Below are 15126 nucleotides of genomic sequence, written 5' to 3' on the forward strand. Positions count from 1 at the left end.
TGAGCTACAGACAGTTTACTTTGGGTATGTCATTCAGGCGGAAATTGAGAAAAAAAGGGCCTAGCCCTAAGTTAAAAGTTAATTTGTGGAATGTCTTTCCTTCTTAATGCATTTGAGCCAATCAGTTGTGTTGTGACAAGGTATCGGTGGTATATAGAAGATAGCTATTTGGTAAAAGACCAAGTCCATATTATGGCAAGAACAGCTCAAATAAGCAAAGAGAAACGACAGTCCATCATTACTTTAAGACATGAAGGTCAGTCAATCCAGAAAATGTCAAAAACGTTGAAAGTTGTGCAGTCGCAAAAACCATCAAGCGCTATGATGAAACTGGCTCTCATGAAGACCGCCACAGGAAAGGAAGACCCAGAGTCAACTCTGCTGCAGAGAGTAAGTTCATTAGAGTTACCAGCCTCAGAAATTGCAGCCAAAATAAATGCTTCACAGAGTTCAAGTAACAGACACATCCTAACATCAACTGTTCAGAGGAGACTGCATGAATCAGGCCTTTGCTGCAAAGAAACCACTAAGAAGATAGTTGCTTGGGCCAAATTTGAAATTTTTGGATCCAACCGCTGCATCTTTGTGAGATGCAGAGTAGGTAAATAGATGATCTCTGCATGTGTGGTTCCCACCGTGAAGCATGGAGGAGGAGGTGATGGTGCTTTGCTGGTGACACTGTCTGTGATTTATTTAGAATTCAAGGTACACTTAACCAGCATGGCTACCACAGCATGTTGCAGCGATACGCCATCCCATCTGGTTTGCGCTTAGTGGGACTATCATTTGTTTTTCAACAGGACAATGACCTAACACACCCCCAGGCTGTGTAAGGGCTATTTGACCAAGAAGGAGAGTGATGGAGTGATGAATCAGATGACCTGGCCTCCACAATCACATAACCTCAACCAAATTGCGAGTTCTCAGCATATGTGGGAACTCCTTCAAGACTATTAGAAAAGCATTCCAGGTAAAGCTGGTTGAGAGAATGCCAAGAGTGTGCAAAGCTGTCATCAAGAGAATGCCCAGAGCGTGCAAAGTTAACCACCCAAGCCCACTCATGCCTACGCCCCTGATGCAAACAGTGCATGATGACTGAATTGCAACATCATAAATAGCCTACTGAACAAGACTTCAGACCATACTTTCTCAACACCTGGTTTGCATTGCCATTGTTGCCTTAGTTAGCATTTACTGGTAGATATCATAAGTTAAAACCTCTTACCTACCCTACCAGCTACAGCTGTGAGCTGCTGTGTGCCAAAACCAGCTGAGAGCTGCATGCTCTTGCTTCCTGCCTGCAGATTATATTCCTGCTGAAACTAAACCATGTGTATGGCAGCGCGCATGTGAATGTAGTTCAACATGCTTTGCGATTGTGTAGGCTACTTTGTGCATGATTTCACTATTGTACTACATAACTGACAAGTCGTATACCTCCACACCTCTACACTACACTACACTCATCTACACTCCACTCCTCTACACTCCACTCCTCTACACTCCACTCCTCTACACTCCACTCCTCTACACTCCACTCCTCTACACTCCACTCTTCTACACTCCACTCATCTCCTCTACACTCCACTCCTCTACACTCCACTCCTCTACTCTACACTCCACTCCTCTACTCTACACTCCACTCCTCTACTCTACACTCCACTCCTCTACTCTACACTCCACTCCTCTACTCTACACTCCACTCCTCTACTCTACACTCCACTCCTCTCCACTCCTCTACACTACACTACACTCCTCTACTCTACACTCCTCTACTGGTCCTTTGTGTTTTACAGTAAGAGCACTCTCCTACTGTACATGAGTGAGCTGGTATTACCGTTGTTACTGATGCTGTCCGTTCAGCATCAGGTCCAGTAGGTTCTCCACATGTCTATTGTAGATACACAGTCTATATACAGATATATATATACAGTGCCTTGCGAAAGTATTCGGCCCCCTTGAACCCCCTTAAACAACACTTTTTATGGATATCTTTAAGAAATGGCTTTCTTCTTGCCACTCTTCCATAAAGGCCAGATTTGTGCAATATACGACTGATTGTTGTCCTATGGACAGAGTCTCCCACCTCAGCTGTAGATCTCTGCACAGTTCATCCAGAGTGATCATGGGCCTCTTGGCTGCATCTCTGATCAGTCTTCTCCTTGTATGAGCTGAAAGTTTAGAGGGACGGCCAGGTCTTGGTAGATTTGCAGTGGTCTGATACTCCTTCCATTTCAATATTATCGCTTGCACAGTGCTCCTTGGGATGTTTAAAGCTTGGGAAATCTTTTTGTATCCAAATCCGGCTTTAAACTTCTTCACAACAGTATCTCGGACCTGCCTGGTGTGTTCCTTGTTCTTCATGATGCTCTCTGCGCTTTTAACGGACCTCTGAGACTATCACAGTGCAGGTGCATTTATACGGAGACTTGATTACACACAGGTGGATTGTATTTATCATCATTAGTCATTTAGGTCAACATTGGATCATTCAGAGATCCTCACTGAACTTCTGGAGAGTTTGCTGCACTGAAAGTAAAGGGGCAGAATAATTTTGCACACCCAATTTTTCAGTTTTTGATTTGTTAAAAAAGTGATTGTGTCCCACTTGTTGTTGATTCTTCACAAAAAATACAGTTTTATATCTTTATGTTTGAAGCCTGAAATGTGGCAAAAGGTCGCAAAGTTCAAGGGGGCCGAATACTTTCGCAAGGCACTGTATATATATACACAGGAGTGTATATACACATAAAGTACACTATAAATACAAACATGTATATTATAGACATAGAGTCTGTTCAGGTAGTACTGTTCAAGAAAGGAGTGTATATACACAAAGTACACTATATATACAAAAGTATGTTAGTGGATTAGTGGTTTCGGCTACTTCAGCCACGCCCGTTGTTGACAAGTATATAAAATCGAGCACACGGCATGCAATCTCCATAGACAAATATTGGCAGTAGAATGTTCTTACTGAAGAGCTCAGTGACTTTCAACGTGGCACCATCATAGGATGCTGCCTTTCCAACAAGTCAGTTCATCAAATTTCTGCCCTGCTAGAGCTGCCCCGGTCAACTGTAAGTGCTGTTATTGTGAAGTGGAAACGTCTAGGAGCAACAGCGGCTCAGCCGCGAAGTGGTAGGCCACACAAGCTCACAGAACGGGACCTGCGTGCTGAAGTGCGCAAAGCGTAAAAATCTTCTGTCCTTGGTTGCAACACTCACTACCAAGTTCCAAACTGCCTCTGGAAGCAACGTCAGCACAATAAATGTCCGTTGGGAGCTTTGTGAAGTGGGTTTCCAGGACAACGCTACCTGCCCGAATGCATAGTGGAGGAGGAATAATGGTCTGGGGCTGTTTTTCATGGTTTGAGCTTGGCCCCTTAGTTCCAGTGAAGGGAAATCTTAAAGCTACAGCATACAATGACATTCTAGACAATTCTGTGTTTCCAACTTTGCAGCAGTTTGGGGAAGGCCCTTTCCTGTTTAAGCATGCACAAAGCAAGGTGCATACAGAAATGGTTTGTCAAGACCGGTGTGGAAGACCTTGACTGGCCTGCACAGAGCCATGACCTCAACCCCACCTTTGGAATACATTTGAACACCGACTGTGAGCCAGACTTAATCGCCCAAACTCACTAATACTCTTGTGGCTGAATGGAATCAAGTCCCTGCAGCAATGTTCCAACAACTAGTGGAAAGCCTTCCCAGAAGAATCAAGGCTGTTATAGCAGTAAACGGGGGACCAACACCATATCAATACCCATGATTTGGGAATGAGATATTTGACGAGCAGGTGTCCACGTACTTTTGTTCATATAGTGTATTTGGCCTGGCGAAGCGGTTTTATGCCCTTACTGAATGGAAGCTGATAATGAGTTTTTTACTCCGCCGGTATCAGGAAGAAATTAATCCTCAGTGTCCAAGATCGAGTCAAGACCGAGTACAAATGTATCCAACACAGAGACAAGACCGAAACACTGAAAATATGGTCTTGAGACCGGTCTCCGCTACTACAACACTGCTAAGGTGTTTCTGAAGCAGCAATGCAGGCGGGACTTAGAGCACCTTCAAGCTTAAACGGTTTGAAACTAAGGGGGGCAGAGGTCCCCTCAGTAGGATAGGCATTGACGCCTCTGGTCCCAAAGGCTAGCCCTACCTGATCAGGGTAATCTTGACCTTGGACGAGGCACTCTTGATGATGGCCGAGGCGTTCAGGTGGCTGCGGCCATACAGGACCTGGTTGTTGATCTGATGGGGCAGGAGAGAAGGAGAGAGCATTAAACTACAACAGAGATTATTCATTAGGGCACACCGTAGCAACAAAAAAAAGATTACGGTAAAAAATAACATTTCTTAATGGACAAGTTCAGGTGGTCCCTCCCTGCTTCGTTCAGTTTACTTCCGTTTGATGCCAAATAAACACTACCCATATCATATACCGGAAGAAGGATGGGTTAAATTTCTTTATCTCTCTAACAAAGACACAGCAACATAAACATGAACACACACATGCAAACACAAATACACCCTGTAAGCAAGCGTGCACCAAACACACACCACACACACACCACACAGACACCACACACACAGTCATCTTATTGTTGGTGATGAAAATGACAGGATGATTTTTATTTTTATTTCACCTTTATTTAACCAGGTAGGCTAGTTGAGAACAAGTTCTCATTTACAACTGCGACCTGGCCAAGATAAAGCATAGCAGTGTGAACAGACACAGAGTTACACATGGAGTAAACAATAAACAAGTCTATTTTATTTTATTTATTTAACTAGGCAAGTCAATTAAGAACAAATTCTTATTTTCAATGACGGCCTAGGAACAGTGGGTTAACTGCCTGTTCAGGGGCAGAACGACAGATTTGTACCTTGTCAGCTCGGGGGTTTGAACTTCCAACCTTCCGGTTACTAGTCCAACGCTCTAACCACTAGGCTACCCTGCCGCCAAAAACACAGTAGAAAAAAAAGAACAAAAAAAAGAGTCTATATACATTGTGTGCAAAAGGCATGAGGAGGTAGGCGAATAATTACAATTTAGCAGATTAACACTGGAGTGATACATGATCAGATGGTCATGTACAGGTAGAGATACTGGTGTGCAAAAGAGCAGAAAAGTAAATAAATATAAACAGTATGGAGATGAGGTAGGTAAATTGGGTGGGCTATTTACCAATAGACTATGTACAGCTGCAGCGATCGGTTAGCTGCTCAGATAGCAGATGTTTGAAGTTGGTGAGGGAGATAAAAGTCTCCAACTTCAGCGATTTTTGCAATTCGTTCCAGTCACAGGCAGCAGAGAACTGGAACGAAAGGCGGCCAAATGAGGTGTTGGCTTTAGGGATGATCAGCGAGAAACACCTGCTGGAGCACGTGCTGTTGCCATCGCGACCAGTGAACTGAGATAAGGCGGAGCTTTACCTAGCATGGACTTGTAGATGACCTGGAGCCAGTGGGTCTGGCGATGAATATGTAGCGAGGGCCAACCGACTAGAGCATACAGGTCGCAGTGGTGGGTGGTATAAGGTGCTTTAGTAACAAAACGGATGGCACTGTGATAAACTGCATCCAGTTTGCTGAGTAGAGTATTGGAAGCTATTTTGTAGATGACATCCCTGAAGTCGAGGATCGGTAGGATAATCAGTTTTACTAGGGTAAGTTTGGCGGCGTGAGTGAAGGAGGCTTTGTTGCGGAATAGAAAGCCGACTCTAGATTTGATTTTAGATTGGAGATGTTTGATATGAGTCTGGAAGGAGAGTTTACAGTCTAGCCAGACACCTAGGTACTTATAGGTGTCCACATGTTCTAGGTCGGAACCATCCAGGGTGGTGATGCTAGTCGGGCGTGCGGGTGCAGGCAGCGAACGGTTGAAAAGCATGCATTTGGTTTTACTAGCGTTTAAGAGCAGTTGGAGGCCACGGAAGGAGTGTTGTATGGCATTGAAGCTCGTTTGGAGGTTAGATAGCACAGTGTCCAAGGAAGGGCCAGAAGTATACAGAATGGTGTCGTCTGCGTAGAGGTGGATCAGGGAATCGTCCGCAGCAAGAGCAACATCATTGATATATACAAAGAAAAGAGTCGGCCCGAGAATTGAACCCTGTGGCACCCCCATAGAGACTGCCAGAGGACCGGACAACATGCCCTCCGATTTGACACACTGAACTCTGTATGCAAAGTAGTTGGTGAACCAGGCAAGGCAGTCAATTGAAAAACCGAGGCTACTGAGTCTGCCGATAAGAATATGGTGATTGACAGAGTCGAAAGCCTTGGCCAGGTCGATGAAGACGGCTGCACAGTACTGTCTTTTATCGATGGCGGTTATGATATCGTTTAGTACCTTGAGCGTGGCTGAGGTGCACCCGTGACCGGCTCGGAAACCAGATTGCACAGCGGGGAAGGTACGGTGGGATTCGAGATGGTCAGTGACCTGTTTGTTGACTTGGCTTTCGAAGACCTTAGATAGGCAGGGCAGGATGGATATAGGTCTGTAACAGTTTGGGTCCAGGGTGTCTCCCCCTTTGAAGAGGGAGGTGACTGCGGCAGCTTTCCAATCCTTGGGGATCTCAGACGATATGAAAGAGAGGTTGAACAGGCTGGTAATAGGGGTTGCAACAATGGCGGCGGATAGTTTCAGAAATAGAGGGTCCAGATTGTCAAGCCCAGCTGATTTGTACAGGTCCAGATTTTGCAGCTCTTTCAGAACATCTGCTATCTGGATTTGGGTAAAGGAGAAGCTGGAGAGGCTTGGGCGAGTAGCTGCGGGGGGGGGGGGGGGGGCGGAGCTGTTGGCCGAGGTTGGATCAGCCAGGAGGAAGATATGGCCAGCCATTGAAAAATGCTTGTTGAAGTTTTCGATAATCATGGATTTATCGGTGGTGATCGTGTTACCTAGCCTCAGTGCAGTGGGCAGCTGGGAGGAGGTGCTCTTATTCTCCATGGACTTTACAGTGTCCCAGAACTTTTTGGAGTTAGAGCTACAAGATGCAAATTTCTGCCTGATGCCTCCGCTCAAGTTGGACAACTTGAGCGGAGGCATCAGCACATGATTACGCACGCACGCACGCACACACGCACACACGCACACACACGAGAGATAGGTAACCCATTTGAACTAAATGCTTTTATGATGATACCATTCAACCTTTAATAAAAGTCTAAATAAAACCGACTAGCTCCATCGGTTCCTATTGGACAGGATTCACAAGGCAATGTCAACATAAATAATTGGTACATAAAGCCCAATGATGGCTTAAAATGATTGAGTTGGTGTCTGTGTGTGGGTGTGTGGGTGTGCACGTGCATGCATGTCCCTGTGACTGTGTGTGTATGTGTGTGCGCATGTGTGTGTGTCCCTGTGACTGTGTGTGTGTGTGTGTGTGTGTGTGTGTGTGTGTGTCCGTGTGAATGTGTGTATTGCAGTGTGTCGGGTCTGCCCCCCTCCTCTCCCGCTGCTTGTGGCGAGCCACATACATGTTTCATAGCAGCAGTGACTTTGTTGTAATGAGTAAAGCTGGCATGACAGAGAGGGTGGGAGGAATGGAGAGAATAAACAACAGGGTTGACAATGGGAGGGAGGAGAAAGCGATATGATGGAATGAATTAATTGGCACGAAAAGGAAGACAACAGACACAACAGACAAAGGGTCAACTGTCAGTTCCAATTCAGGCTCTTCGATGTTACTATTAATGTTGTGGAAGATAATCTACGACGAACACATCAAAACACTACAGCTCTATGTAGACACATATATAATTCATTGCATTCAGTGGCAGTGCTCAAACCAAGCAACTACTCTAATCAAATCATAATAATCAATCACATCTATATTGCATGGCTACTCGCTGCCTAGGCAGTCTTTTCAGAAGCTGAACCTCCCTAAGGAAGACAGAAGAGGAGATACAGAAAAGAGAAGTGAACATCAATAGACAAAGAATGGAGAGAGGATGGAGAAAAGTGTTTTAGGTTAGCCCCTGTGGTCTTAGTGACAGCTATTCCCCCGTCATTCCTCAGAGGCAGACACACACACAGCTGTTGTGTTGTGATGAATTGTGTGGCCTGAGAGGAGCCCTGGCGTCAACAGTGACAGTGTTGTGTTGGGAGTTGGGACTGTCCGACTATATGGGATAAAGTGACAATCTGAGGCCGGCACCTGACCCGCAAATATAGAAAATGCACTGTACAGTCAAAGATGGGAGAACCTTTTTTTGACAGGCCTTTTTAGATATGTTTCTGCATATAATTTCCAACATTTTGATAGGCTATTTGTTAGTCAACTTGACTATAATTCTATAATTAGATACATGCCGCTTCTGTTCTGTCATTGCATGTTGCCCTAGAAGATTAAATAAACCCTAGCTCACCAGAATAATGTCATAAATCGATAGAATGACTGCTTCAACCGAGTTGACATCGAGTTGACATCGGTAAAGTTTGTTTTCTCTTTCTCTTTCATCTCTGCTTCTCTTGGGCAGCAAAGATGCTTAGGTACCGGGGAGAAAATGCATTAACAAAAAAAACAACAATTTTCCATGCAGAAAATCAGTTTGGAAAGGAAATTAAACATGTTTTTGATAATATTTCAGTTTGGCTTGTATGCATACTTTATGTGGTTGACATACTAATCAGCTTTTATGATGCTGATAAAGACAGCAACACCACCTTTACAGATGGTCCCTAACTGCACATTCATCAAATCAAATTTTATTGGTCACATATTTTGAAGATGTTATTGTGGGTGTAGCGAAATGCTTGTGTTCCTAGCTCCAAAAGCGCAGTAGTATCTAACAATTCACAACAAAAACACACAAATCTAAAAGTAAAATAATGGAATTAAGAAATATATAAATATTAGGACGAGCAATGTCGGAGTGGCATTGACTAAAATACAGTAGAATAGAATACAGTATATACATATGAGATGAGTAAAGCAGTATGTAAACAGTATTAAAGTGACCAGTGATTCCATGTCTATGTATATGGGGCAGCAGCCTCTAAGATGCAGGGTTGAGTAAACAGGTGGTAGCCGGCTAGTGATGGCTATTTAACAGTCTGATGGCCTTGAGATGGAATCTGTTTTTCAGGCTCTCGGTCCCAGCTTTGATGCATCTGTACTGACCTCGTCTTCTGGATGACAATGGGCTGAACAGACCGTGGCTCGAGTGGTTGATGTCCTTGATGATCTTTTTGGCCTTCCTGTGAATTCGAGCGCTGTTGCGCTTTCTCCATCACACTGTCTGTGTGTGTGGACCATTTCAGATCGTCAGTGATGTGTGCGCCAAGGAACTTGAAGCTTTCCACCTTCTCCACTGCAGTTTCATCAATGTGGATAGGGGCGTGCTCCCTCTGATTTTTCCACGTCCATGATCAGCTCCTTCGTTTCATTGACGTTGAGGGAGAGGTTATTTTCCTGGCACCACTCCACCAGGGCCCTGTAGGAGGAGGTCATTGTTGGTTATCAGGATACTATGGTTCTGTCGTCTGAAAATGATTGAGTTAGAGACGTGTGCGACCACGCAGTCATGGGTGAACAGGGAGTACAGGAGAGGACTGAGTACGCACACTTGTGGGGCCCCTATGTTGAGGATCGGCGAAGTGGAGGTGTTGTTCCCTACCTTCACCACCTGGGGGGTGGCCCGTCAGGAAGTCCAGGACCCAGTTGCACAGGGCGGGGTTCAGACCCAGGGCCTCGAGCTTAATGATGAGCTTGGAGGGTACTATGGTGTTGAATACTGAGCTATAGTCAATGAACAGAATTCTTGTCCAGGTGGGATAGGGCAATGGGCAGTGTGATGGCTATTGCATCGTCCGTGGATCTGTTGGGACGATATGCGTATTGAAGTGGGTCTAGAGGGTCAGGTAAGGTAGAGGTGATATTGTCCTTAACTAGCCTCTCAAAGCACTTCATGATGACAGAAGTGAGTGCTACGGGGCGATAGTCATTTAGTTCAGTTACCTTAGCTTTCTTGGTTACAGGAACAATGGTGGACATCTTAAAGCAAGTGGGGACAACAGACTGGGACAGGGAGAGATTGAATATGTCCATAATCACTCCAGCCATGCTCTCAAGATGCTGAAAGAAAGAAATAATATTTCTCCACTCCTGCCCCTGAATAAAAATGTATATTTGGTATATAATTTTACTTAAAGAAATGCTTAATTCTGCAGGACTTCATTTTAAATCAGGCTATGTGAGAGGTTATACCAGATTTTGTGTCCAGATTTTATTTTAGTTAGGCTATATTGCTATGGAGGCCTGCCTCAGTAACGGTGAGGGAAACACTGCTCTTACTCTGGACTTCGAAGTTCATACAAAGTTGCTTGAATAAAGAAGTTGAACGATCGCGAAGGAAGGAGAAACTGGAGTAAGGGGAACAGGTAAGGATAAGAAAAGACAAGACTATTTTGACGTTGTCGTGGTGAAAATCTAAAGACTCGACACTCGCGTTGTGTTTTGTGGCCAAACATTGTGATAGAGGTTTTCCTGGAATCTGTGTCTCTCTGAGAACAGCAGAGGTGGGAAGAGGAAAGACCTTCGCACACCTACTTCCCTTGCCTGCTGCTTGGATCCACCTGGCGATCTGTTCATCGTCTGCCCTGGCCTGTCTCTCCCTGTCTGGTACAGGTACGCCCCCAATGGCTATAAGTTGTTATATATTAAAAAAAAATCATTTTTCATTTTGCTATTTGCCTCCTGTATGCTTTGTTGACTACAAATGTTCTTTACCCAACCGTGGGACATACTATGTTTGTTCCCACACTCGGGACTCTGACTCTCTATTGGTTACACAGACTTTTAGCCTCCCATCCTATTCTAACCACCTCTCGCCGGCTTTGTATTCATGTTACCTGATGAAATTGCTGTGCAATATGATCTTGTTGCCATCTGATGCACATTCAGATGTCATAAATCAGCACTGCAGAGCTCTCCCTGTATTATACCATGCCTTGACTGTTTTACTGTTGATGATATCTGGAAATATGCATGTACACCCTGGCCCATCTACTGTTGCTATCCCCAATTCTGACTTGTGCTCTGATATCTGCTTCACTGATTTCTGCTCTCGTAAAAGCCTCGGTTTTCTGCACATTAACACTAGAAGCTTATTGCCTAAAATGGATCAATTGAAAGTGTGGGTTCACAGCTCCAATCCAGATGTGTTGGTCATTACTGAGACGTGGTTAAGGAAGAGTGATTTGAATAATCTTTCTCAGATTATTACCAATCCCACAAGGTATGACTCAAAACACCCAGAAAAGGCTACTCTCCTCGATGTTATCCTCACAAATAATCCTGATAGGTATCAGCCCGGTGTTTTCTGTAATGACCTTAGTTATCACTGTTTTACAGCCTGTGTTCATAATGGCTGCTCAGTGAAACGACCTGTCCTAACTTGTCATTGACCCTTGCTAAAAAACTTTAATGAGCAAGCCTTCCTTCATGAACTAGCCTCTGTAAAATGGTATAGAATCAGCTTTATCCCCTCTATTGGACCTTCTTTTTTGATATGTTCAGTGGTATTGTTAAACACTCCCCTATAAAGAAAATGAGAATCAAAACCAGGTTCAGCCCCTGGTTCAAACGTTATCTTGCAATTACTCCACCTCAAGAAATGCATTTGGCGAAAGGCTCGGCACACGCACGCATACTCGGGCTGACTGGCTCTCTTTGAGGTAAATGAGAAATAAGTGCACTCAGGCTACCAGAAGGCCAAAGCTAGTTACTTTAAGGAGCAGTTCCCTCCTCTGTGGATCTAACCCCAAGAAGTTCGGGAAAACAGTTAAAGACCTGGAGAATAAACCCTCCTCCTCACAGCAGCCCATGTCCCTTAATGTTGATTACTGACAAGAAGCACATGGCTGAGCTCTTTCATCACCAGTTCATTAAGTCAGGAGTCCTATTTGACTAAGCCATTCCTCCTTTACCATCCAACATTTCCTCATCTCCCTCCCTTTCTAATGTGACTATCCACGATGCTTCTCCCTCTTTTTCCCCTGCAACCGCTACAAAGTTTCTTCCTGCAGGCAGTTACTAAGTCGAAGGTTTTAAAGGAGCTCTTGAAACTGGGTCAGATGGTTTAGACCCTTTAAGGTTGCTGCCCCCATCATCGCCAAGCCTATCTCCGACCTTTTTAACCTGTCTCTCCTGTCTCTCTCGTCCTTTATTTAAAGGGGAGATCAAGCTGATCCTAACTGTTTTAGGCCTATTTCTATTTTTCCTTGTTTATCAAAAGTGTTGGAAAAACGTGTCAATAATCAATTGACTAGCTTTCTTGATGTCTATAATATTCTCTTTGGTATGCAATCTAGTTTCCGCTCAGGTTATGGATGTGTCACTGCAACCTTAAAGGTCCTCAATGATATCACCACTGCCCTTGATTCTAAGCAATGTTGTGCTGCTATTTTTTTTTACTTGGCCAAAGCTTTTGATACAGTAGACCATTCCATTCTTGTGTCTCTGAGGGGTCTTTGGCCTGGTTTACTAACTACCTCTCTCAAAGAGTGCAGTGTATAAAGTCAGAACATATGCTGTCTCAGCCACTGCCTGTCACCAAGGGAGTACCCCAAGGATCAATCCTAGGCCCCACTCTCTTCTCAATTTACACCAACAACATAGCTCAGGCAGTAGGACTCTCTCTCATCTATTTATATGCAGATACAGTCTTATTCTCTGCTGGCCCCCCCATGGATTTTGTGTTAAATGCTCCACAACAAAGCTTTCTTAGAGTCCAACAAACATTCTCTACCCTTAACCTTGTTCTGAACACCTCCAAAACAAAGGTCATGTGGTTTGGTAAGAAGAATGCCCCTCTCCCCACAGGTGTGATTACTACCTCTGAGGGTTTAGAGCTTGAGGTAGTCACCTCATACAAGTACTTGGGAGTATGGCTAGACAGTACACTGTCCTTCTCTCAGCACATATCAAAGCTGCAGGCTAAAGTTAAATCTAGATTTGGTTTCCTCTATCGTAATCGCTCCTCTTTCACCCCAGCTGCCAAACTAACCCTGATTCAGATGACCTTCCTACCCATGCTAGATTACCGACACATAATTTATAGATCGGCAGGTAAGGGTGCTCTCGAACGGCTAGATGTTCTTTAGCATTGAACTCCTCTGTGTGTGTCCCCCATTTAAGATCTGCCCATCTTTCATGGAAGGATCATATTAGATGACCCTCGAAGGCAGCTGTCAATCAAAATAATGAGATTCAAATCTTCTGATCAAACAACCCCTGTGCATGTACGCTGTGTGTGTGTGTGTATGTGTGTGTGTGTGTGTGTGTGTGTTTGTGGAAGGTGCTGCAACACCTTGTAAAAAGCCACTCTTCCACCCAATCCATTGCACAGTGATTCCCCCATCCAACTCACATCGTTTATCCATCACCCAATCGTCCAATCAGCAGAGGTACTGTATATACAGGTCTTTATTTGGCTCAGACCACCCCTTCCTCTCTTCTCTCTTTCTTTGTATTTCTGCCCAGCATAGTGTTCCAACTCCTGTTTTGCATCAAAACCTGCAGCTGTCACACAGTGAACATGAAAGGGCAAGAGAGCGAGAGATACAGTGCCTTCAGAAATTATTCATACTCCTTGACTTATTCCAACTTTTCTTGTGTTACAGCCTGAATTTAAAATTGATTAAATAATGTTTTCCCTCACCCATCTATACACAAAACCCCATAATAACAAAATGAAAACATGTTTTTAGAAATTTTGGGAAATGTATTGAAAATGAAACAGAAATATCTCATTTACATAAGTTTTCACTCCCGAGTCAATACTTTGTAGAAGCAACTTTGGCAGCGATTACAGCTGTGAGTCTTTCTGGGTAAGTCTCTAAGAGCTTTCCACACCTGGATTGTAGCTCCCGAGTGGCGCTGCGTTCAAAGTCACTGCATCTCAGTGCAAGAGGCGTCACTACAGACCCTGGTTTGAATCCAGGCTGTATCACATCCGGTCATGATTGGGAGTCCCATAGGGCGGCGCACAATTGGCCCAGTGTCGTCCGGGTTTGGCCGGTGCAGGCCGTCATTGTAAATAAGAATTTGTTCTTAACTGACTTGTCTCGTTAAATAAAGGTTAAATAAAAAATCAAATTGGGCAACATTTGCCCATTATCCTTATCAAAATTCTCAACTTAATTGAGCGAACAGTATAGTCTAACTTATTGGCACTAGCGCAGAGCATCTGCCTTTTTCCCAGTGTGCGCATATTCACTCTTTATTATTGTTGGATCCGTGTGAATTTCCTCTTCCAGGCTAGATGGACATCATATTGTGTTTGTGTCTCCCCTTCTCCTAGGCCTATTATGTGGATTAGACAACATTGTTTTTATTGATCAGTTTGTCAGTGTCAGCAGAGTAGGCTACCATGTCATTTTTATAGTATTAAAAAAGACTGCTAATCTCTCCAGTCATATAAAGTGCAGTAGAATTGCATTCATGAAAGGGAATATGTTTTCTGTACAGAGAAACGTATCTGATATAGCCTATAACCTAGGCCTAATCTATGCCACTACGCACTCAGCCATACATTGAAAGGTCTTTCAATGTTTCCCAAACATTAGACTACTGTTCTGGCCCTGCTTCTATTTATTTTCAAGTCTCCATTTCACTTTTTCCAAAAGTATTTGTCAGTTGGTGTGTATTTGTCAGTTGGTGTGTTTTGGCAGTTGGTGTGTATTTGTCAGTTGGTGTGTATTTGTCAGTTGGCGTGTATTTGTCAGTTGGCGTGTATTTGTCAGTTGGCGTGTATCAAATCAAATCAAATTTTATTTGTCACATACACATGGTCAGCAGATGTTAATGCGAGTGTAGCGAAATGCTTGTGCTTCTAGTTCCGACAATGCAGTAATAACCAACAAGTAATCTAACTAACAATTCCAAAACTACTGTCTTATACACAGTGTAAGGGGATAAAGAATATGTACATAAAGATATATGGATGAGTGATGGTACAGAGCGTCATAGGCAAGATACAGTAGATGGTATTGAGTGCAGTATATACATATGAGATGAGTATGTAAACAAAGTGGCATAGTTAAAGTGGCTAGTGATACATGTATTACATAAAGATGCAGTAGATGATATAGAGTACAGTATATACGTATACA

The 15126-nt window shown here is 43.9% G+C and overlaps 1 protein-coding gene across 1 annotated transcript in view; it reads right to left on the reverse strand.

The window, feature by feature from the left end:
* LOC139407154 (inaD-like protein) overlaps positions 1 to 15126 on the reverse strand; it is a 294625-nt gene that overhangs the window by 60671 nt on the left and 218828 nt on the right. Inside the window, 1 exon segment of the mRNA XM_071151082.1 lies at positions 4162 to 4253. Coding sequence (XP_071007183.1) covers positions 4162 to 4253 — 92 coding nt within the window.

Source organism: Oncorhynchus clarkii, chromosome 1, assembly GCF_045791955.1.
Source record: "Oncorhynchus clarkii lewisi isolate Uvic-CL-2024 chromosome 1, UVic_Ocla_1.0, whole genome shotgun sequence".
In the NCBI taxonomy this organism is placed as follows: domain Eukaryota; kingdom Metazoa; phylum Chordata; class Actinopteri; order Salmoniformes; family Salmonidae; genus Oncorhynchus; species Oncorhynchus clarkii.